This window comes from Lampetra planeri, chromosome 26, assembly GCF_965212315.1.
Source record: "Lampetra planeri chromosome 26, kcLamPlan1.2.h2, whole genome shotgun sequence".
Taxonomy (NCBI): Eukaryota; Metazoa; Chordata; class Hyperoartia; order Petromyzontiformes; family Petromyzontidae; genus Lampetra; species Lampetra planeri.
In genome coordinates this window covers 5,059,773-5,085,092 of record NC_136132.1, presented here as the reverse complement: position 1 = coordinate 5,085,092, position 25,320 = coordinate 5,059,773, and the positions used below count along the sequence as shown (strand labels likewise).

At 46.2% G+C, this 25,320-nt stretch overlaps 1 protein-coding gene across 1 annotated transcript in view; it reads right to left on the bottom strand.

Annotated features, from left to right (window-relative positions):
- LOC144727613 (docking protein 6-like) overlaps positions 1-23,243 on the bottom strand; it is a 52,508-nt gene extending 29,265 nt beyond the window's left edge. Inside the window, exon 1 of the mRNA XM_078606560.1 lies at positions 22,972-23,243. Within this exon, the coding sequence (XP_078462686.1) occupies positions 22,972-23,055 (84 nt within the window). The 5' untranslated portion in view covers positions 23,056-23,243. The remainder of the gene's footprint in view (positions 1-22,971) is intronic.
- Between the last annotated feature and the right edge of the window lie 2,077 nt (positions 23,244-25,320).

Sequence of the window (25,320 nt, the reverse complement as noted above, 5' to 3'; positions counted from 1 at the left end):
GTGCTAATCGGAGGTGCGGGGGACGGACAACAAACTAAATACAAAAAGCAGTTAATGTAATGAGAAGTCATTATTCTGTAGACGGGAACTGAGAGCAATGGGGAAGGGGGAAAGGTGGAGTCAAGAGGGTGGACAGATTTACGAGCTATGCCAATCCCATACTCAAAACATCGAGCCTTTCCCATTTCCCGCCAATAGCCACAACAAACACTCAGTGGACGGACAGCACAGGGTAAGGGGCAATCCATTTGGTACGTACCCATGGAGGGGGGAAGGGGGGTTAACCCAAATGCGTACGCTTGCGTATTGGGGGTCAACTGACAATGTACGTACGCATAAGAAACGGGGTGAAGCCTCGATAATAATGATTTGTCTACATTGGCCTTCAAATCAGTTAGATAGTCTGTTTGCTTAAACACGTTAATATTATTAATCCTTGATCGTTTCTGCGTGGATTAAATATCGACCGTTCTATAGGACGAGCATTTTTTTGCCCGTCCAAGGACGGGTGAATATTGCAGTAAATCTGAAATATTCAATAGAAAAATTGTCCAGCTCCTGATTATTAATGAGGGGGGTTGCCCATGTGGAGTGACGTCACGTGAGGGGGTGGGCCTTATGTGAAGTGACGCCACGCGCGGGACGGACAGACATTTATAGGCAGAGGTCGCAACCGGGTACCCGATACCCGTACCCGATACCCGGCTACCCGTACCCGGCCGGGTACGGGTACGGGTACCCGTTTGCAACCCTGGTGCGGCCGGGTACGGGTACGGGTAGACCGTGAGTCTTGTCTCGTCTCACAATTCAAGTTCCTAGAATCAACCCACCCGCGCATGCAACATGGCTTCATCCCAGAGGTCGCAATCACGTACCCGATACCCGTACCCTACCCGTACCCGGCCGGGTACGGGTAGGGTACGGGTACGGCCGGGTACGGGTACCCGTTTGCGACCCTGGTGCGGCTGGGTACGGGTACGGGTAAAGAATCAAAACCCGTTTGCGACCTCTGTTTCTGGGTGATTATAGTAGGTAATTCGGGGGGTGTTGTAAAAAGTACGCGTGCGTACAGGGAGGGGGGGAGGGGTCAAGTTTTGACAGATTTTTGCGTACGTACTAAATGGATGGCCCCTAATCGCCTCCGCAATCCCTCAAACACCCGTCAATAATAGCACCGTCGGAATTTATTTTACATTGTTGTTTTTGCTGTGCTTGGTTAACAAACAAAAAACACGCACAATACGTCAAAGAAAATAAATGACAATGGACACTACACGTTTCAGAGTTAGACATTTGTAAACACTTAACGTCAGTGGGTGACCTTGTAAATATATGTTCTAGGTAATATATGATAACAAGAGTATATCATTTCCCATGCCGTGGATTCTATACTGATCTACCTTTAAAACATTTACCCGAAAATAAATTAATTGCTGTAATTATTATCAGAATGCAATGCACTGTGACTCACTCCTTGTCTCTTTATTTATGTCTCCCTCTGTGTATCCTTGCCCCAATCTCTCATCGTCTCTGTGTCTATCTCCGTGTCTGTCCTGTATCAGCATTGTCTCCGTTGGTGTTCATCGCCTTGTGTCAACCTCCACACGTGTCTCCTCCTCCATCGTCTTCGTGTCAGAGTCTCTCTCCTCGGTGCATCTCTCATCTCGAACACCCTCGTTCCTCTTCGTCAGCAACAACCCACTTGCTGTACCCTCTGCCCGACCCCCCACCTCCCCCCGCTCTTAAACACTTTAATTCCACACCTCATTGCGTCGACATATACTTAAAAAAATTGTACATAGGCCTAGACAGCTTTAAAAAAGAAAAATCGAAATAATAATGCAACATGAAACCTGTATACACTCTGTTCAAAGCACCTAGCCTATAATCAAGACATCAAGTTTGGAATCATCATTAGTTTAAAAAAAAAAAATGAGCGCGGCGGGCATAATTTGGCATTTTATTTCTGTCGGCCAGAAAAATTGCCGCTCCGACGCCCAGCAAGACTTGGCATACGATTAATGATTAAGTTAGCTATGATGAAAGGAGTCAATTTGAGAAAGACGTATATGCCGCAAAGCTGGAAGGTGGCTTATCAAAAGAAGAAAAGAGCATTAAAGGCTTTTCCTTGGTGACGCAACGACGAATGGGGAGCGGCCTGAGTTTGACTTTCAGCCATAGATAACTTCAGTGGTAAGTGGTATCAGAACCAATCCTGGGCCTCCTCAAGGTCTTCTGCAATGAGTTCCTGGTGCAGTCTGTAAATTAGTTCCTGGTGTGGTGTGTAAATGCGTACCTGGTGCGGTGTGTAAATGAGTACCTGGTGCGGTGTGTAAATGCGTACCTGGTGTGGTGTGTAAATGCGTACCTGGTGCGATGTGTAAATGCGTACCTGGTGCGGTGTGTAAATGCGTACCTGGTGCGGTGTGTAAATGCGTACCTGGTGCGGTGTGTAAATGAGTACCTGGTGCAGTCTGTAAATGAGTACCTGGTGTGGTGTGTAAATGCGTACCTGGTGCGATGTGTAAATGCGTACCTGGTGTGGTGTGTAAATGCGTACCTGGTGCGGTGTGTAAATGCGTACCTGGTGCGGTGTGTAAATGAGTACCTGGTGCAGTCTGTAAATGAGTACCTGGTGTGGTGTGTAAATGCGTACCTGGTGCGATGTGTAAATGCGTACCTGGTGTGGTGTGTAAATGCGTACCTGGTGCGATGTGTAAATGCGTACCTGGTGTGGTGTGTAAATGCGTACCTGGTGCGATGTGTAAATGCGTACCTGGTGCGGTGTGTAAATGAGTACCTGGTGTGGTGTGTAAATGCGTACCTGGTGCGATGTGTAAATGCGTACCTGGTGCAGTCTGTAAATGAGTACCTGGTGTGGTGTGTAAATGCGTACCTGGTGCGATGTGTAAATGCGTACCTGGTGTGGTGTGTAAATGCGTACCTGGTGTGGTGTGTAAATGCGTACCTGGTGCGGTGTGTAAATGAGTACCTGGTGTGGTGTGTAAATGCGTACCTGGTGTGGTGTGTAAATGCGTACCTGGTGTGGTGTGTAAATGCGTACCTGGTGTGGTGTGTAAATGCGTACCTGGTGTGGTGTGTAAATGCGTACCTGGTGCGGTGTGTAAATGCGTACCTGGTGCGATGTGTAAATGCGTACCTGGTGTGGTGTGTAAATGCGTACCTGGTGCGGTGTGTAAATGAGTACCTGGTGTGGTGTGTAAATGCGTACCTGGTGTGGTGTGTAAATGCGTACCTGGTGTGGTGTGTAAATGCGTACCTGGTGTGGTGTGTAAATGCGTACCTGGTGTGGTGTGTAAATGCGTACCTGGTGCAGTCTGTAAATGAGTACCTGGTGCGGTGTGTAAATGAGTACCTGGTGTGGTGTGTAAATGCGTACCTGGTGCGATGTGTAAATGCGTACCTGGTGTGGTGTGTAAATGCGTACCTGGTGTGGTGTGTAAATGCGTACCTGGTGCGGTGTGTAAATGAGTACCTGGTGTGGTGTGTAAATGCGTACCTGGTGTGGTGTGTAAATGCGTACCTGGTGTGGTGTGTAAATGCGTACCTGGTGCGGTGTGTAAATGCGTACCTGGTGCGATGTGTAAATGCGTACCTGGTGTGGTGTGTAAATGCGTACCTGGTGTGGTGTGTAAATGCGTACCTGGTGCGGTGTGTAAATGCGTACCTGGTGCGATGTGTAAATGCGTACCTGGTGTGGTGTGTAAATGCGTACCTGGTGTGGTGTGTAAATGCGTACCTGGTGCGGTGTGTAAATGCGTACCTGGTGCGATGTGTAAATGCGTACCTGGTGTGGTGTGTAAATGCGTACCTGGTGCGATGTGTAAATGCGTACCTGGTGTGGTGTGTAAATGCGTACCTGGTGCGGTGTGTAAATGCGTACCTGGTGTGGTGTGTAAATGCGTACCTGGTGCGGTGTGTAAATGCGTACCTGGTGCGGTGTGTAAATGCGTACCTGGTGCGATGTGTAAATGCGTACCTGGTGCGATGTGTAAATGCGTACCTGGTGCAGCGTGTAAATGAATTTCTGGTGCGATGTGTAAATGCGTACCTGGTGCGGTGTGTAAATGAGTTCCTGGTGCGATGTGTAAATGAGTTCCTGGTGTCATGTACAAATGAGTACCTGGTGCAATGTATGAGTACCTGGTGCGGTGTGTAAATGAGTACCTGGTGCGGTGTGTAAATGAGCTTACTCGGGAGACAAACGTGGTTGGGCACGATTCTGACCACGCCACCTCTTGTGGAATGACATTCCAGCCTCAACAGGTACATCTGCACACCATTCGCCTCAACAGCCTACGTCGTCTTTGTTACCGTGCGACGATTAGCATTCCGCAGCACAATCCCAACACCCGAGCTTGCCATCTAACCACCAACATTATTATCTAACGAATTGCATCTGTTGTGGGCCACCCCTAGGTTTGCTCAGGTGAAACATGGACGCATTTGTTCGACACGACCACTTGGTAGGCAGTGATGGCTGGGGTATGCATGGCACGGTGGAGTAAACGGGTTGATGGGCTATCTGTACATCGTAGGAGAGTTCCGGTTTCCTTTCACGGTCAATTAATGAATTGGCCAAACATCTGAAGCAAGACCCTACTGCAAATAATTCATTAGGTTCGGAGAGCCTCTTTGTTGGTTCACAAGTGGCTGTACAATTACAGTATTAATATTTTTCTAAACCAAATACATGCATATGCGGTACGTTGTATCGGTAACTATAAACAAACACAAGTGACCTTGATGCATACAGACTGGCTTTTGGCTTCTAACATGCAACATATAAAACGCAGCAAGCCACACAGAGCGTGTGTGCATTTCAGAAGCGTTTGCGAAAGCAGCTTTGCGGTTTCAGTGCTGTAATTGAGGGTGCACTTAAAAGTTGGAAATGTTTCTGTAAAAGCTTAGAAGGCATAAACAGAGCTCCTTCGTGACAAGCTTTGTGCTACAAAAACGGCAAGGATACCAAATGCACTTATTTACTTATTTCCCATATCGTCGTGATTACAATGGCAGATGCTGGTTTAAGGCAAAGGTACTCATGGATGGAGTGTGCAACGGGCAGGATCAATGTCTGATCCACGAAGCAATGAGATTTTGGGGGCCGCATGGATTTTTCCTTAATCTGCAGTTATGAGATAGATTTTGTTTTTGTTACAGAAAAAAAAACCAGGGATAGACACACACATATACGTAGCGCAACCGCGCAGCCGTGATTGTTGGAAAAATGCACAAGTTTCAGTGAACGGAAACACCGCCTCTTCACCTGCTTGACACGCAGAGTGCCACTTGTAGAATGCGTGCGCACACAATTTCACTGCAGCGATGCACGCAAGCCCGTTAAAAATACGCTCACGCACGCACGTGCAATTGATGTGCTCGTGTGAACGTATACGATAAGAGGTGCATGCACATGCTAAACTTAAATTAAAAACTTTTTTTTATTTGACCAGGTAAGACCCACTTAGCTATATGGCTCTTTTTCAGAAACGACCTGGATACAAATCACAGCTCAATAAAGTGGCTTATCACACGGAAATTTATAGCAACTAAATACTCTAAACACATGGAGAGAAAAACCGAAGGACCCAGATCAAAATCCACGCGACCACGGGGAGGACATGCAAACTCCAAAAATGTAGGTGTCAGGGTCGAACCCACGACCTCCTGTACATCAGGCGAGGTAGTTAACATCTCGCCACCGTGGCGTGCACAATATGGTACACGCAATGCAATCACACACATACACGCAGACGGCATACGCACGCCGCACCCAAGCAATGATGAGACTGTAAGGATTAGGGAATAATAAGTGTGCGGCCAATTCTTTGTTTGCTGAGATAATAACAAATAATATTATACTGGTAGGAACATCCTGGTTACACCAGCCCACAGGGGATTATTGTGTCGGTCCATCGTGCAGGGAGGGGCTGGGTGGGGAGGGAGGGGCTGGGTGGGGAGGGGAGGGGCTGGGTGGGGAGGGTGGGGCTGGGTGGGAAGGGGAGGGTGGGGAGGGGCTGGGTGGGGAGGGGCTGGTCACCCCGTGGTGCCCTTATAAAACTCAACTTAACCTACTCACGCCGGCTTGTGCCCGCCCTCACAGTCGGGCAAATTAGCGGAATACACCACGCCGCCGTTGACCCTGGCCATTGACCGAGCAACCCAACGTTCCTACCAGCTCCCTCCGCAGGAATGTGTTCTACTGCTGGATGAAGGTTTCTCAATGCCGTGTTCGTCATGGTGGCTATTTTCAGCATTGTTCATCACGCACTGGTCGTGAAGTCCAGCGAAGTGAGGGGGGAGCCCAGGACCAATTAAGATATCATTCGCTACTGATGTTAGCCGTGGCCATGAATACAACTCAAATTGCAGGGTTCTTTGTTGATCCATTCCACTAATCCAGAGAGTAATTTACTATTTACTCTGAAAATGCTAAAGTAAAACATTAACGCCTTTATTTTAAATAAATACATGGTTACCTGCCCTCGCCATTGTCATTTCACGTTAGCACTTGAAGTGCAATTGTATTTCATCACATTTCAGCAATAAAATATTCTACAAAAGTACACATTTTCAGCTTGTAATATGAATAAAAATTAATAAACGGCGACTGTTAAGATACATTTTTGTCGCACAAGGACTGTCAGTGACCTGTTCATAACAACCTACACTCGCACACTCTCTCGTCCCCTCGTTAACGTTAATGAGCCGTTCCGGCTTACAGCTACTTCAAACTGCACTTGCAGTGCACCAAAAGGTGTTGGACAATGACCATGGGATATACCATTTTTCAAATGCCAGGGGTGTTTGTTCCCACGTTTCCCTTCCAGACCTGTATATAAATCACAACACACCCATGCATAATGGTAGACGCTATTCTAAAAGGAGTGGGTTTCAACTACGGTTCTCACAGACCACTCGTGTCTTGGCTGTCCATATTCTTGGGTTTTTTCGGTAAAGTCACGTAGGTAAAAAATTTAAATTAATTAAAGTAAAATAAAAATAAAATAAAAATCACGACGTTTCGGAGGCAACACAAGCTTCCGTCGTCAGGTGGAACCGTCACAGCACGCTTGCTGTATCAGCAAGCGTGCTGTGACGGTGACTTTACCGAAAAAACCTAAGAATATGAATCCTTGCAGTCACGAAAGCTTCAAATCTAGAATTGGCTGTCCATGCTGAATGCTCCCCATTAACAGTATATACACGCCAGTTTTCCATTAAAGTGCATGATAATTAGGAATAATTTTAAAAGACAAGGGTTTCTCTCTGTGTAAACGAAAATAATGTTACGTTCATTCTCCTATAGGCCTTCGAGAAACCAATTATAAGACAAAACTTAGCATCAGACAATATAGCAGCATTCCCTGAGCAGGCCTGACTGTGGATACCTTAAAGTCTAAACTTGTCCAGAATTTGAATTGCTACAGAAGCCCCCCCCCCCCCCCATAGCTCTGATAGACTGAATATTATTTTTCAATTCTTTTGATTTTCACTTGGCCGTTGTCCCCAATGTTATTGCAATTGTGCTACTGGCATCATGTCTGCCTTGGGCCGAAAAATCCATTTGAAACTCTTGCAGAGCAGTGGGTACGTTACGCGTAAGAGGACGGTCTGTGGAATGGGATGTCACAGACCAACTTGCGAGATCCCTGAAAGTGACCAGATCTATCCTCACGCGAGGGTGTGCACTTTATTACAAGTGCTGCTAGAGAGATACGTTCACCATATGGCAGTCCAACTAAATGTCTTAATTCCCTAGCGCTGAAATTTTGCCAAATAAGTGAAAAAGTCAAATGTAATGGGATTATTTTTTTTGTGCAGTAATTGGTAACCGGGCTGATACCATGAGCTCACTGCACGTAAGAATTCGCTTGACTCGGGAGTGGCTGTCGTACCGGTGCACAGTGCTCTGACCTCTGAACCACCTGGTCCACTCTGTTGTTTTATTCTTTACGTGGGGTGACACACTCTTGTGCGTTTAACAATTAATCACCCACAAGCCTCTACGCGGTACGCGAATGTTGTCTAATGATACGTGTGGAAAGAACACGAACTCCGGCCCTAGTTAACCACACACGCGCACACACGCACGCGCTCTACAGCATTTGCTGTCAATTAAAATACGCTCGTCGGAGATGTCTGGTTGTCTCAAGAGGCCCATTCTTAACTCGGTTTACTCAGCCAGCACCGCTGAGATCCGGGGTTCAAGCTCCGGGGCGGCTCTCTTGGGTAAGCATTAAGAGAAAAGATTCTCACATGAAGAGCTTCGCGGTTCAGCTCCAGTGACCAATGATTGCACGGAAAACCCAATCGTAAATTGCCCTTTGCACTCAATGCTCATGGGCGCAACAAAAATATGAATGCTGTCCACCCCGCTAGACAGCTCGTATACTTTGCAGGTGAAAGAAGCTCCTTAACATACTGTATATACATGTAAATATTGTGAGTCAGTACAGAGCTTTTTCCTTAACATGATTAGTCTATCATTCCCAAGAAGTTCAAATAGCAGAACAAGGATGTCCCTTGACGTAATAATCACAGCACTTTCATTCAGACGCTGTCTTCTCGACAGACCTGCTCTCCACCTGAGGACGGCTGCTTGCGTTGTGGCCGAAACGTCGTGAGAATTTATTTTTATTATTTTATTATTTCCATTCTACGTGACTTTACCGAAAGAACCAAGAAGATGAATCACAGCGCTTCACAAGATTCACATTTCGAGTCAGACGTGGTCGGAGGGCGCGACAGACAGGGACAGATGGACACACGGGGTATGTGGCGGTGGGCAGGGGTTGTGAGTGTGCCGGAGTAAAGATGCTCATTAAGGCCCTCGTCAGCCGTGAGCAGCACTGAGGAGCACTGAGCGGCAGCAGCAGCATGAGCCTTATCCGAGCTCCCATTACGCCAATCGTGAGGTTGCACACAGCACTCGCGCCCCGGGTGTTCCTCCCAAGCAGCAGCAGAATTACTCATTTATGAGGACACCTATCGACCACTCCGATTTCAACCGCCACACCTTTCGCTACATTGCACATTCTACTGCTGCGGTGTCATGTGACGCGCTAGGAGTTTAACGTTGCGCCGACTACATTAACTGAACAATGTACACGCGCTAATATTTATTTTGCATATTTTGTTGAAAGGATTTTATTTTTTTAATCCTGGACACCCTTGTTGGGTCCAAAGTCTTGTTTTTAAAGAGGGGTCCTTGGATTGGGGTGTTTGGTCAACACCACATGGGCATTGTTGTGTGCGTGAGAAAGCCTCCACATGAGAGGGGATACCGCTGCTAAAGGTTAGGATTGTGGTCTGGGGTATGAATCCGAACGGATTTATTTATTTTAATTGATTTTCTCTGCGATTATTTTTTCTTGTTACGAGTATATATTTTTGTTCTCGTTATTTACGTATTCATTTTTTTCATTTTCTAAGTAGTGGAGTTTTGTTTATGTACTATCTGTGTATGGAACAGGACAATTGAATTGCAGCATTGTGGGATGCAATTGCATGAATAACGCTATATAAAATGAAATAATTATTATTATAAGGTCTGTACGGATGTATTCATGAACTCATGTGTTGTTGCACTGCCCTTTCCTAGCCCAGCAGGTTTGGGAGTTTCACATATCGACATGATACACCAACCCCGACTACTGCTGTGCGTGCTGGATTACAAGTGTGCGTCACCGCACCCGGTAAATGAGGAAACACAACCGCCAATACTTTGCATTGAACAATTAAGCATTGTAAAACACTGCACTGTATTGTCATCGAGATCGTCAAAATATCTCCGTTCAAACAAGCGAATGGCTGCTGTGTTCTTGACCACCTCCGTAGCATGACGACGACCGAATCTTTACAAAGTGTGGCTCATTTTATTGCTCCACCCACTCGCCCCCCCCCCCCCCCCCCCAGATCGCTGATTAGCCGAGATGACCCCTAACCAAGATTTGAACTCGCAGGTGAAATGCTCTAACCGCCAGTGCCACCTGGCCGGATTTGGTCTGTGTACCCAGTGATCTTATTCCCAAGGTTTCTCCAATCAAAGAAAACACCCTTTTTTTATTCACAACAGCCTTGTGGTTTCTGCAAGTGTGCTAAGGTTAAATTTTTAATTAAAAACTAATTTGCTTCATCGGCAGGAGTCCAGCGAAAGGCAGACCTTTGCACGTACCTTTGGAATAAGAGAGTCATTTTTATAAGCAGCGTGCTAAACATATTTTAAGCACAACAGGTATGAACGCATCTCCCCACAATAACGTTATGACATTTAGCACGCACACAAAATCTATTGTACCGAAACTGCCTAATTATGCACGTTATAAACGACCGTAAGTGCGTAGACAAAGTCAGCGAACGCACAGAGATGTGCACCGCGTACGCGATCCATTTTGGGTCGCCGTGTTCCCGTCGGATGTGAAAGCGGCCGCTGGGAGACACTCACTGGGGCCGCTGCTAATAAGTGCCTCGCCGCTTTTGCCATTTCACGGAATATCACTCGGCATCCTTTGCAGCCTGAACAAAGCAAAAGGACTCCGGGACTTGTTAATAATAGCCACGAGTCTGGCGTGGGTAGAGTTAGGCAGACCACAGGCTCTTGAGCTTGTCCCAACAAAACAGAAAGAATAGGCAACAAAAAAAAACCCTTTTTTTTGCCCGTGGCGCTGAAAGAAAGCTGGCGTTTATCGCATTACGTTCTGACTACCCCCCTGCCGCGTTATCATATAATTTACTCTCGTTTACATCATCGGCAGACACTGACCGGCGCCATCTCAATGACATCACGCAACCCTCAGGAAAAAAATACTTTTCAAAGTGGAGGCCACAGCATGCCTGCAATTCAGATTGCGCGCGGCTTTCAAAGGATTCTCCCGGGAACACACTGCCCCTATACAACCCACAAATTGCGAGTTTGAATTTACACCTATGTTGTACACGAAGAATCTATATTCGATGCATATTATATATGTATACAACTCTTTCTATATTTATTTATTTTTTATTACAGAGTATAGTCGCACACAAAGACAAAGATCCCCCGTATAGCCTTTAACAGACTGTTAGGGCAAGGTGCTGTTTACGAGCACCTATGAAGGCTGGAACGGTAAACGAGGGGGCAGGTGGCCAGCACCACTATCGACCGCCTCGATGCTTGCACACGGCACCAGGCACTCATGTGAGGCTGAGTCGACCTAGGGGAGGCTTAGGACCGCTTCAAATAATCGTCGCTGTTGTTGGCCTTGAGCAGGAATCGAACTCGGGTCGCTGAGTTCGTAGCGCAGTACACGAACCGCTACACTCCCGCTCCCCTAAGTCGCAAATCCCACTGTGACCCATCCCACCTGACCAGCTAGCTGCTCACACCAAGTGTAGAATTTGTGCACGGGGTATCTGTTATCGAGAGATGTTCACATATCTGACCTGGTCACACATCCACCTGCAACTCAGTCTCCAGCGAGTTGGGGGTACATTGGTGTTGCACTGTATCTCACTTTCAATGTCTGTTGTCAAGTGCTGAACACAAACATCCACGTATGACCTCTTCACAACCTTTATAGAGGGAACTGGCCGAGAAAGATATATTTCAGAACTCCTCCGAGCGTCTCCATAAATCTCACCTGTTTTACTGATTCAATGGAAAAAAATGTTCCGTGCTCATGAAGCGATGATGGTCTCGCTCAAGGCCGACTTAATTTGTTCACAAATATTATAGTCGTAGAATCATCAGTGACTGTAGCCGGCTCATAAACTCGTTACACATTAGGCTGATGGGATGACCTTTATCTGTAACCAAGTAAGAGCCTCGTTTAAAAACCTATTACACAGAGCAATAATCTCCATAATCTTGGCCTAGAACATCACGTCTTAGAAGTGCTAAATTAGTACTCAAAGATGGAGACTGTGGTCCCTTGAGCCAGGAGCCACAACGCCAATCCAATTCAAGACACTCATCAAGTCGCCTGCCGCACTGCATACAATTTCTAAACAACGTGGATTTCGCCGCACGCGATTTGGGAAAAAGAAGGCGTTGTTTGTACCTGTCCTTGCCATCTCGCTCCCAACCTCAGGTACCGCCATCTCCAACCCCGCAGAAACCTGCTGCCATGTCTGCCTGCACAGCCTCCAATTTCCACCCTTGTAAAATGCCATGACAGACGCAGCCGTTCGATTCCTCTCTCACGCCACTGCTCGCGGACAGACCTCCACTCGAGGCCGCTTCGAAAATACTTCTGCCTCCTCTTCCCCGTCTGTGCAGATTTCTTGGAAGCACTGGACGCACCCGCACTCCAGCCCACCACATGTCGCTGGACTGTGATGTACCCATTTACACGGTGGTGGTGGTGCTGCTGGATGGGCAGAAACGGGGGGGATTGAGCTTGCACCACCGTTGTCTAAAACCGCCGTGCCGGAATAATTGAAGCGGCAACTTGTGGATTGCTAGGCCAGTGTGCTAACCATTTCACACCACGGCAGCATCCATGACGCCCACACACACGTCTAATAATGACACCCTGTGGTGTGGTGCAAACGGAGACTGAGCTGTACAAGTTTGTGTGCTACACTCACATCTTATAAACAACAACAACAAAAACCTCCCTTCTATAGTTTACTGGGCATCTGTGAAAAAGAGCTTTATAGTTCATCGGATTCATCCAGTATATAAATATAAAGATCTTGATTCCGAGCGATGTCCTAGCCTGCAAGAGCCACACTCTGCGCACACAATGCACCTATTTGCAGACAGCAGAGAGATTCTGAGACGATGGTTTCCACCTTACCGCTGGCTCCCGTGTGAAGAGGGGGATCAGGGGTGAGGTGCAGAGTAAGGGCGGCTTAACAACTGTTGTACATTGTGACACGTTGATGAATGATCCCATGTTGGTTCAGCTGACTTTTATGGGTTTGGGAAGTCCAAAGGTTAAGAAATATGGTACCCCCATTCAGCATGAATGCTTGTTTGAAAGAGAGGAACACGTGACGCAGTTTTCCTTCTCCCACTACACATTCTTGCAATATACATACGTGTGGGTGTTTACACAAGGCAGGATTTTATGGAATGTCAGAGCTCAATGGCGGGGATATTAATCGTAGTCCGCGTAAATGCGTGCGCATGTTTGTTAAATAAGTAGCGTGTAATTTAGAGCACCGCGTATGTAAATACTGCAGCCTTGTAGGGGAGCGGTGGCGCAGTGGTTAGCGCACTGCGATATGAACCCGGCGAACTTGAGTTATATTTCTGGGCCATGTCGAACACCAACGGTGAGCGATATCTAAATGGCTATCTCCTCAAAAAGGCGAAGTATGGTCAAACAACCCCCATGGCGGAAGCAGTATGTTGTGACGCCTTCGCCAGCAATGCGGTGAATTGACAAGCGACTGTAACTCAATATTTACAGTATTATTATTATTACCGTAAAGTGTGCATCGTAAACAAATACGGAAAAATTAAGACCCGTACAGTTCTCACAAGTCAATTCACCACTGTACACGGCGTACAGATCCTCACACGCAACAGTGAAAATCAATCTTAGCCAAAACAAGACACGCTCACACCTATAATGCATCATGCGCACTAAAATAGACTTCTCTTGTTAATGCAGACATGATGTACAGTATGGATTCCATAATTGCTTTGTTTTAGACCCCCACTCAACCCAGTGTTGTGTCAGATCATTATCTCCCCTAATGAAATCCATATCTGAGTGTTCCTCCTTTAACAGGACATCTCTCTCTCTCTCGTGCAATGATTGGCATCTGCACAGACTAAACATGCACTAAGTTGCCCTTTCATCATCATCATCATCAGGCGTGTTCTCTTCACTGCTGGATGGAGCCTGCCCCCCCCCCAATCCCCACCTTGCCTTCACCATCTCTCGTTGTCTTGCGATGCTCAATCCACCTCACCTCGCATACGCGAGCGCATTTCACCACTCCATCTCCACGGTGGACGTATACTTTTCTCTCGGTACTATCCTCTTTTTTGGGGAGGGGGGGTGTCAATCCAGTACCGGTGTCGTCCATGGGGCCTTCATCCCTTCAAGCAATGTGTCCTGCCCAAGCCTACTCGAGTTTCCTTAGCAGTCGGTACAAGGTCAATAGTTTGCATTCGTTACCTGATCCGTGTTGTCCCTGGTTTTTCATCTCTCAATGTAATCCCCCCCCACCCCCCACAAAAAGATCATCTATCCATTGTTATCGCACACTTTTCAGCCTTGTTCCATTTTCTTTGTCAGTGCTCATTTTTCTGAAGAGTGACTGCCCTCTTATCTGTGTCCCTATGTTTTTACTTACCTAACCCTCACAAGATTCCTTTGACAGATGTTACCACAATGCTGTTTGTTACAATAAATTTGTCACGAGGGATTGGCGTGTGGCAGCAGAGCAGAGTAACCGGAGAAAAAACAAACAATGGGATAACACTCAAAAGTCGGCACACATGGGTTCATGAACCCACTTGCTGTACTGCCATATTCTGGCCACCTAAATTCCCATCACGTTGGGAAGTTTCATGAATCTATGCGAACCACAAATCCTTGTCTCCAAAGCGCCGCTTTACTGGTATGAACTTCATTGCCCAACATGTGTTTGCAATGTATTTGCTATGCGCGTGTGTGTCTTTGTATGTGTGTGTGGGTGATTGGGTGAGTGGGGAGTGGTAGTGCAACGGTCTGCGCGCTGCGCTACGAACCCAGCAACCTGAGTTCGATTCCCACTCATGGCCAACACCAGTGGCGATTATCTGAACCCGGTCCTGGGCCTCCCCTAGGTCGACTCAGCCTCAAATGAGTACCTGGTTCCGGTGTGTAAACGTCACCACTTGGGAGACAAATGCGGTCGGGCGTGGTGACCCACCTCGTGTGCCGTGCCGGACTTCATAGGTGCTCGCTAACATCCCTTGCCCTAAGAGTCTGTTAAAGGGCTACACGGGGTATCTTTGTGTTGTGGGTGAGCATTTTCTGCCCTGTGCAAGATACCTATTGTCATTGGGAAGCTATCGTCTGAGGCAATCTGACGTCTTGGAGGAAAAAAAAAACACAGCCTGAAAACCACGGGAGCCAGAAAAAACCTTACGGGCAACGATTGCATCAAGCATGAATGGGGCATGCACGCCACAGCGGCTCTCGTCTGACGCCCTTCTCGCCTAATCTGATGTTGCTCTGTCTGCCTCCCACAGCACAGCGGCCCGGTAGTGCATCAAGGGATCATTATAGGGCACGAGGTGACGACCATCAGAAGTGGCCACACAAGGAGATGGGGAACGGCGGTGGTGAGGGACCCCCCGCTGGTAATTAGTGAGCATTGGTGTCCCCTGTCCTGGTTTCCCCAGGATTGACCACTCTTTGCAGTAGCCACCCTGGGAAATTTTGCAGCACATTAAAATCCCCGGTGTTTGTCGGTCGTGTAATAATAACCCCACTCAAGACAATGCATGGGGCCTCAGAGCTCTCTACCCCCTCTTAGGGCATCGGGAGACATTCTTCAGAGCTGGCAACCCTGGGCGACTTGACGGTTGGACAACCGAAATGACACGACAGTCGGTTAAAAACCCCCAAAAAAAACCTGCGACATCAAATGGCCAACACGGTCACAAGATAGAATTCACTATCGTGGAAATGTTGACGGTCATAATACGGCAACGTAGTTATTATGACCGTCGTAATCACCGTCATGTATTTTGCATGCTGCGTACTGTATGCCCTTGTTGTATTCGCTCAGCGGAGGCACCGAATGGGCTGGCGGAGCGCTCGGAAAAGTATTACAACTCAGCCCGAGATTGCGAGCGACTTCCTGAAATTTTGCCGTTTCCTAACATTAAGGTTTCTTTGAAAGTATTAAAAATAAAGGGCTCCAAGTTTGTATATGTGTGTGTGTGTGTAAAGACAAAGATCCCCCGTATAACCTGAACAGGCTGTTGGGGCAAGTGCTGTTAGCGAGCACCTATGAAGGCCGGCCACAGCACACGAGGGGGTGGGTGGCCAATACCACGCCCGGCCGTATCCCTAGTGGCGATGTTTACTACACAACGAACCAGATATTCATTGGCGGCCGAGTCGACCTAGGGGAGGCCCATGATCGGTTCAGGTACCGTAATTGCCACCAGTATTGGCCGTGAGCAGGAATCGAACCAAGGTCGTCAGGATCGATGCGCAGCGCGCTAACCGCGACACCACCGCTCCCCAAATATAGACACAGAACTCCTCTTATCCACAGCTTTCTTACCCCCCCCCCAGCTCCTCTTATACACGGCAGCTGATTGGGTCCGCGAAAACTCCGAATATCTTTCAGTCCCATTTCTTCCTTTCCACGATTTTTCTTATAATGCACAGTGGAGCAGCTTCCTCATACTTTAGTCTTTATTTTTTCTCGGATAGGAGTCGCTGCCACGGAAAAATTAAAATGAATCCTATTATCCGCGGGGGTTATCTTTGGTTGTTTGGCTCATGGATAAAGAGTACAGTCACGGATAACCTCACAGATAATAAGATCCACGACATTGATTCCCCATAACATTGCAGCTAAGAGGAGTCTCCTTTACTGTACATAGCTCGAGAATGATTGTCAACGAAGAATGGTGTACACGAGTTGTCAACAAATTGCATAGATCTCAGAAACTGGGGTAACTTCAGGGCCACGCTGACTACCAACACACCGACTCTAAACAAGCAAAAAAGACTCGTCAGATTTAAACAGGGAGGGGGACTTGCGAAGGAGGTGTGACGTGAATGTTGATGCATTCGAAAGCCCAATGAGCGACCGTCTTCCAACGCGAGCCTTCTGACACAATGTCCAATTCTAGATTTGAAGCTTTCGTGACTGCAAGGATTCATACTCTTAGTTCTTTCGGTAAAGTCACGTAGGTAAAAAATGAAATTAAAATTAATAAAAATAAAACAATAAAATCACGACGTTTCGGAGGCAACGTAGACTTGTGTTGCCTCCGAAACGTCGTGATTTTATTTTTATTAATTTTTATTTCATTTTTTACCTACGTAACTTTACCAAAAGAACTAAAAGTACAATGTGCAATGTTCGGTACGAAGCAATGTGCAGCCTCGCCAATAGACAACCCCCATTGTGCAATCTGACACTGCTGTCGAATGCACGCCAGTTAGTTATATGTCTTTACCAACTTTGTCACTAGCTTGGGGGGGGGGTCAGATCATTTCGGTGCCGAGTGCCAAAGTGAAGTGGCGCTATTGGGCGTACGGCAGCGGAAGTATCCCTCGTTTTAGTTTGAGCTCTAAAAAAAAAACCCTGACATCAGAAGAGGAATATCTCACAGTGCCACAAGAGGGGAGTACAACCACGAATCCCATTGTCTTGAGTGGAGTGTCATTGCGTAACTGACAAAAGCTGGGACTTGTGGAAGGATTTAACGTTTCCCAGGATAGCCAACTTCAAAAAGAAGCAATCTTAGCAAAAGCAGGACGTGGGGAAAGCTTAATTTTATTGGCTCAATTCTGACGGGTGATGCCACAAGGGACCTTGCTTAAACAAGTCATTTTTCTTACTCATGCTGGTCAATATACAGTTCCGCCTCTCTTTACAGATGAAAACTGGCAAGACCGCTGCCTGTAATCCGCGCACACAGCCACACGTTGATGAAAAGAATGCAATGGCTTCATGCAAGTTGTAAAGGCGCATATGTGCACAAATTTGGAAGGGAAGCTTGAAGGATTATTTGAGTCACACCAAAACGACTTTGAAATGACGAATTAATGCAGCATAATACAAAATCACGGCACATTTTTCCAAGTGGCATAAATCATTGTAAGCACTGCATGCATTGTGTCTGTTTTAAAATATGCATGCCTGATGCATCATGCATCTTCTTGCGTACATATGTATGGAGAACTTCATTCACACCGTACGTAGCCAACAACTGTGTTAATCTGAGAATGCAGAATGCACGTATGGTAATGCACTGTGTGCCTGGTTACCCGAGTCAAAATTTCGCCTGTGGTTGAAATCGGCGTTGAGTGAAATCTGAATACACCTTGGTCTCACGCTTGCCGAACCCGCATCGACAATGCACGGCGAGATACCTTCATCCAACAGTGCGTTGACAAAGCAGTGTACATTACCGTTTACTCTATATACATCTCTTTATCATGAACAATTATTATGACACAGGTTAGCAAAATGTAAAAGATAAAGCCACACTCTGCGAGCTCGTGGCTGCATCGGTGTCTATTGTTTCACGTCAGTCAATCAACAGGTAGGCGCTCGTGAATTGCGAACACCCCCCCCCACCCCCCTTGAATTCACCAGAGGATTGAAGCCACTGGATGATGATGTGCAAAGATAAAGCGTCGCGTGGTGTTAATTCATCCTCGGACCAAAAGCGGCGGAGAGCACGTGCGTTTACGACAAAACACTGGTGGCGGAGCGGGGGGGGGGTAACGCGCGCGTGTTCACACGTCTTCGGAGCACAAAATCTTCTCGGTGCGGCCACGTTAAGCCACGAATAAGGCGACGCAACGGGCGACATGCAGAGTATTTCGGCTGACGTCGAGTGCGCAAAATCCACACATAATGGAGCCTCTTAAAGGCCGATGGGGACCACACAGAGGGTCCCAGCAATTCTCCCGGCAGCCCCTGGCGCGCATTGGGCAATGGACAAGCAAACATCCGCTCCGTTCTCGCAAATAAATGTTGTGGGGTGGTTTTTTTTTCTTCTTCTTCGTAGCATTGAGCAAGTGGCGAACAGTTAGGGTTTCAGAACAACTTGGCCCGCGTGATTTGGCATGTAATGCTGGTTTATACGCCGTGCAATATACGCAGCGTTGTGCTTTATACGGCAGAGTATATATGGCACGCACCAACGAGCACGGGTCTATAACATTTACACCCTGCCCATGTAAAGAAAGGTTATACAATATTCATCGGCATTTGTTCTTCTCTGTGCCACGAAGGGGGGGGGGGGGCATTGGCAAAACAAAACCTTGTGTGTGTGTTTCCCCTCTTCGAGCAGTACTCGTCACACGAATGTGATAAAAGTTCGCGTGATTTGTGCTTGTGAATTACTGCCAATGTAGCATTGCACTTTATTTGTACAATGTGCAGAAGTGTTTACAGCAAAACGCATTCGCGATGGTGGAGAAACAACGGGGTGTGTATGAGGGGACTTCTCATTCTGTTGATCCCAAAAAACAATAACAACTATTATCTCAGAAATTATACACGGGCCTTATAATCTGTAACAAAAAATGTGGATAATGCGACGAATTAAAGTGACCACTTCCAGTTGACTCATCTTACCCCTTTAAACAAAGTGAGTTGTAAGAATCCATCTGTAGATAACAGACGTTATAACAGACATATATTGGGTCGCGAATAATAAATGTTGCAGATAAGAGGAATTTTACTGTGTTTTAGATGCACTATATAACATACACTGTACGCTATAATACAGAGCGTACAATATCAGACAAACTCTGTATACCTAGGGTATGCAGAGCAGAACAAACACACGTCTGTAATTCGCACTGCAGTCATGTACATAAATATAAACCTCAGTCATTAAAAAAAACACAATCCAGAATGGGCGACGTAGCAAAGCAGCTGAACAAACTGCACAGCCTTTGAGATGTCTCCTGGCCGCACATACAGTGCTTGTGTTCTCTGCTTGGGCGTTGCATTAATTGGCGAAGAGCTCGGGGTAACACGAGAGGCTCGCACCCATCATCGGCCTCCAGACCCGACTCCATCCAGCGTCTCCGCTCGCTATGCAGATTTTGTCGCGCGTAGCGGAGAGATTTAGAATGTCCAGATGGGGGCCCACGACCCACCGAACATGCAGCCGCAGCCGCACGCTCATCAAACATCACTCTCGTGAAGTGTAAATTGATCCGATGAAACGTTAGGTTCATTTTGTACCGTAGTATCGTGTCGGTTTTTTTTTCGGTTGCACTGCAAAGCTCTCTCGCTCTCAGACGTGTTGCTGTCAGGTTGAACGCGTTCAACGTTTCTGGAGAATCTCCGAGCGCGTGGAGCGAACAACGCGTGGGACATCATGCCGAGCAAAATGTGCCTTGACTGTGTTTTTTTTTTTAGCACGAGTTGAGGTCCCTCTAAAAGTGTCACGGTAAAGTTGAGGACTCCTTTAGTTTGATTGCTTGATCGTTGTGAGGGTTTATCGTGTTTCTTTTTCTTCAACTAGAAAAACAAAGTCCAATTGTGCCCCAAAGCTCACAAAGGCCCATAAAACCTCTGCAGGTGCATTAGCTGCTAAACGTGCATCTGTAGCCACCCATTTTATGGCCGTGAGAATGTCAGAACCTTGACTTCCATACCCAAGGCATGGTAGCTCGTTCTCCTCCCCCTCCAAACATGCAATTTAGAAGCAATGTGACAGGGTAGCTTTTGTACTTGGGGAGAAAAAAAAGCCTGAAATACATAGGTATTAAAAAGGAAGCGAAGGTTTACTAAAATTGTAAAGCTGTATTTTGGAAAATATGCACATTCATTCACCATTCCTTGTTCGGTGTAGTTATGTCGTATATTTGGGGCATGTTAGAACAAAGCTTTCGGCGGCCATTTGTACGCTTATAGAATTCCACAGTACCATGGTGACGTTAAAAAGGAAATAGTGGTTTTATATCTTAAATTAGCATAGATAATGAGCTGCAGATAATCTCTTGTTTAGAGCCCTGATGAGCCAGTGGTGGGAACTCCACATTCCTATGGTCAGAGAAAAAAACAACTGATGTCTTACCTGCAAAGTGACACTCGTTTGATTCACTCTAGAGGGATAAAACAGCTTAGTTTGATCCACGTCTGGGATTTTAACTCACGGCCTATCACGTGCGAGCCACAAACTCAACAGCTGTACCACTTAGCCCCGATCAATAACCACGATTAATAACAAATAGATTTGGCCAAGTTGCCAGATTGATTATAATTGACTGATCTCGAGTATGATGGTTTACAGTTCAGTAATACAGCACTTGTATTGCATGCAAAGAAACTGTGCTGTATTTTAAACACAGTCGTTCAATTCTGGAAATCTGTCTAAATCACTGGACATTGATCCAGGACAATTTCATTTTGTCAGAAATCTTTCATCGGTCACAGGCAGCCCATTCCAATTCATACTGTACTCTGTGTGCATGTGTGTGTAAATACAGCCACTAAGCTCAATCCCTATCCAAGCGCATCTGTGTCAATCAGAATCTGTAGTCCTTAACGGTCAGCGGTCATCCTAGGGCGACTCGACCTAAATGATTACGTGGGTGCACTGTGTCAACAGGAGTGCCGGTAAGGCACAGGTAGGTAGGTGGCTGGGCATATGCGATTCTGGTCACTTTCTTGCCGTCACGAGCTGTGCACGATGTAACAGGTGCTCGCTAACAGAAGCTGTTCTCAGAACCTCGCAGTGAGTATCGGTGCAACAGGGAGTATTATTAAAATTTCTATATTTGGCTTTGTGTGTTGTCTTCTAATGCTTTATGGTTATTGAACAGTGTATTGTTATCATTATACTGCCCTCTGTGTAATGCTGGTTTGAATGTTCGCATTATGTATATGCTGCTTGCATCTGCAAAGCAGCATTTGCATCGGTCAATTTAAATGCGATTAAAAACACTTGGTCGTGTGCTCGCACACTGCCGATATACCTTGCAGAGAAATAAATTTTGCAAAAAGGTGGCTTTAATATTCGGAGTTGTCTATTATTATTAGAGTCCAAAGAAACGCATCAGCCAGACAGACACAATCTGAACATCACGATCATTATGCCATTCGACCATCGGTAAATGAGCAGATTCTATTTAGACTTAAAACTTTCGTGATTGCAGTAATTCATATTCTTGGTTCTTTCGGTCAAGTCACGTAGATAGAAAACAATAATCAAAATTAAAAGCAAAAAACCCCACGATGATTCGATCGCAACACAAGTGGTCTTCATCAGGTGGAGAGGAGAAAAAAAAAGACCGCTTGTGTTGCGATCAAAACATCGTGGGGTTTTTTGCTTTTAATTTACATTTTTGTTTTCTATCTAGGTGACTTTACCGAAAGAACCAAGAATATGAGCAGATTCTAAAAAGAAGAAAAAAATCATCGCGTACTTTGTCATTTTAGTTATTCCTTACATTAATTGCTCGTGGAATTGAATGTGTCTATGGGGGCTAATCTGGGATTACTTGGGATCCACTCACAAGTAGGGATCAAACGGGTGACGACTCGGGTCTGGATTTTCAGAAATCTGTCGCACAATCTTAATGTTAGTGAACTTTAAAAAAGACAATACAATACCACAGCCCAGCTAAACACTTGCCAGCTTAAAGGCAAAGACATCTGAAGTACCTTTAACCAGATTTTAACCCACATGCACCTAGTTGCTATTGGATTCTGTAATCTATCTGTGTGTATGATTTCTCCAGGTACTTTCCTACAAGCTAAATGCTCGTGAAAATAATTTGCCACCACACATCCAGATACAGGTTCAGTGAGGCTTTTCTGGATGAAGGGTATTTGAATTGTTATTACCAATTACTAAGAACTGCAAACAAAACATGTGAATGCTTTACCTCAACGGCAATGCAATTCTAATTATTAATTGTATAAACATATACGGTACGCAGCATGTACAGTAATTCACTTCTAAACAAGCCAATGTTAACATCCAGCCACAGTCCTATGAAAGAAAGAACGGATACGTTAATGATGCTGGGGTTATTGGCTTTTATAAGCCACCATTTATTTACTCAAAGGCAATTCTTAAACACGTACAACCCGCAAACAGCACGTCTGTTGCGTATGCCGTGCCAAACCCCCCCTACACCCAAACAAATTGACAATTTAACTTTCTAAATATTGCTCAACCACCAAGTTAAGATGACATCATCCCAGAAAACCTTACACCCCCACCCCCAAAAAAAGAAAAAAATGACAAGATAACAGCAACAGGGCCAAAGTTGCCGGTGTGTTTTTTTTACTTACCCCAAGCTTTCTGCTCCTCATCCTCACATAGCCCTGTTTCACCACGTCGCTGAAATCCACAGGCACCACCACTCCGCCCTCCATCCTCTCTGCTTGCTGTGCGCAACGACTCCCCTCCTCCGTGTCGCTTCACTGCCGCTGCCTGATGATGATGACGACGACGACGATCTTTGCTTTCGCTCCGACTCACGCAGGCACGCACCTCAGCACCACTCCGCACCGCTCCTTACACACGCGTCTCTCGCTCGCTCTCCTCTCTCTCTATGCCCGTAGCTCCCGTGCACATGGCACTGACAGCCGCAAAAGCCCTCCCCTTCGCCGGACTGCACCACTCTGGAAGATGTGCAGGGATGTGGGAGGGGGGTGGACGGAAAGTGACGCAAAATCCTCGCGTATAACGCCGCGATTGAAAGTTGACACGCACAAACAGCTTCGAACCTCAATGCGGTAGAGCAATAATGAAGATAAATCGAGATGCGGTATAGCTGTCGGTAATGTGAGTGATGTCAACCCTTGAAGGAAGTGCACGCGCGAATAACCATTCGGCTTGCGACACTGTTGGTACATTCCACACGGTATCTGGTGTTGCTCATGTTTAAGCCCAAAGCCACTGTGGAGATGTGAAATAGAGAACCATCACCCATAGGGACCTTTCCTCAATCGAGACACACACAAAACAAAGGGATAGTGGAGGGTGTAAGACATTGATGCTCAGAGACAGACAAAAACACACAATGGCTTGTATAAGCAATTGAACCACCCCGTAACAATGCAACTCTCCTGCGCTGTTAGTGCAATGCATCTGTCAGAGACTCGCTATTAACACTCCATCGCTAAGCCAGGTGTGAAAGAAAGCAGGCAATGAAAATACACAAACACACAGCTGTGTTTGGTTCCAGTCCCTCTACCGAGTTGCAATGGGGGGGTGGGGGCATGCAAATTATGAACAGAGTGCTCATGATTGCGGGGCGTTGACTCTCAACCATGCCACGCACTGCCATTATGTGATTTATTTCATGTTTTCCTGTCTGCGCGTGACAACCAGAGCGAGTCGCATGCCTACAAGCTCATTTGAGCATTTTTTTTCTTACAAGAGTAGGGCTCTGTGCCCTCGACACGCTGGCGAAATTAAAGAAATAAAAATCGGAGTCGCCGTTACATTTTTTTTCGTGACCAACGCGCACTATTCAGGGACACTTTGTCGCAGCCTACTCTTTGAAAATAAGGTCACGGGGCATTTCACGCCTGAAATTTAGCTAATGGGACGGGGCCACTCAAAAAGAGCAGGAGCACTTACATGACAATGTCCCTGCAGCGAATTATCATCGGGGTGGAGGAGTGGTTTTGATGTGAGGGTTCAAATCGGGTCACGCACGGACTGACGAATGTCGACGAATGTCTGCCGGGGCGAGAGTCAAAGGGGCTGCTGCATTGGAGCCGCGCGGGCACCGTTAATTGTTACGGCATCATTTACAAGGCAATTAGCGGAAAAGTGTGCATTATACGGCGGCGGCGCGGTTTTTTTTGACAGCACAATTGCAATACGGTACACAAATGGGTGCCTTTGCAACTGGTTACAAAAAAAAAACATGTTTTCAAGGTTGCGCATGTGGAACCTGTGTTGTGAATGGCCCGTTATGAATAATGATGATTATAAAAATAAATATAATTTGTTTTCTGAGGAGAAGCAATTAAAAACTCCGTGGGAAACTGTCTTTAAAACTCACGCGCATTTCTGCTTTCATTTTAACACCCTCAAATATATATTTAAGAAAATGCTGGTGATGTTTAATTTATAATCTATGTATTATTACCAACGGGCACGAGTAAAAATAGCTAAATATTCTCCGAGAGGTTATTGATCCTGTTGCTAATTGTTTTTATACACTTTAAAAAATGTAGTCAAATAATCCAATCATGATCAGTGTACCTTCAGAGGACTATATTTAAGAAAATAAAGACTCCTTGTCAATTGGAATCAAGGTGAAAAAAAATATTTGCATGTAACACAGTTGCTAATTACAATCATAGCCCAATCAATGGAAACGTGTATTTATATGTTTACAGCAATGCCCTTTAGGGTTCCATCTAGTGGAGGCCCTTCCAACAACCAGTGGCATGAGCAAGACATTGTAAGGCTGCACTTTTACCCTTCAGGTAGGGCGTCATCAAGACCAATTCAGTCAATTTACAAGAATGCGTTTTTGAGCTTCCAGTGGGAATTCTTCGAATTTGGAAAAGACACAAATGGCCCACGCAACAACAACAGTGTAGTTTAACGATTTGCACATTTCAAGATCGTCAGAACCTAAAATAGGCCCACCACCATTAGGCTCTCTGTGCGAAAGT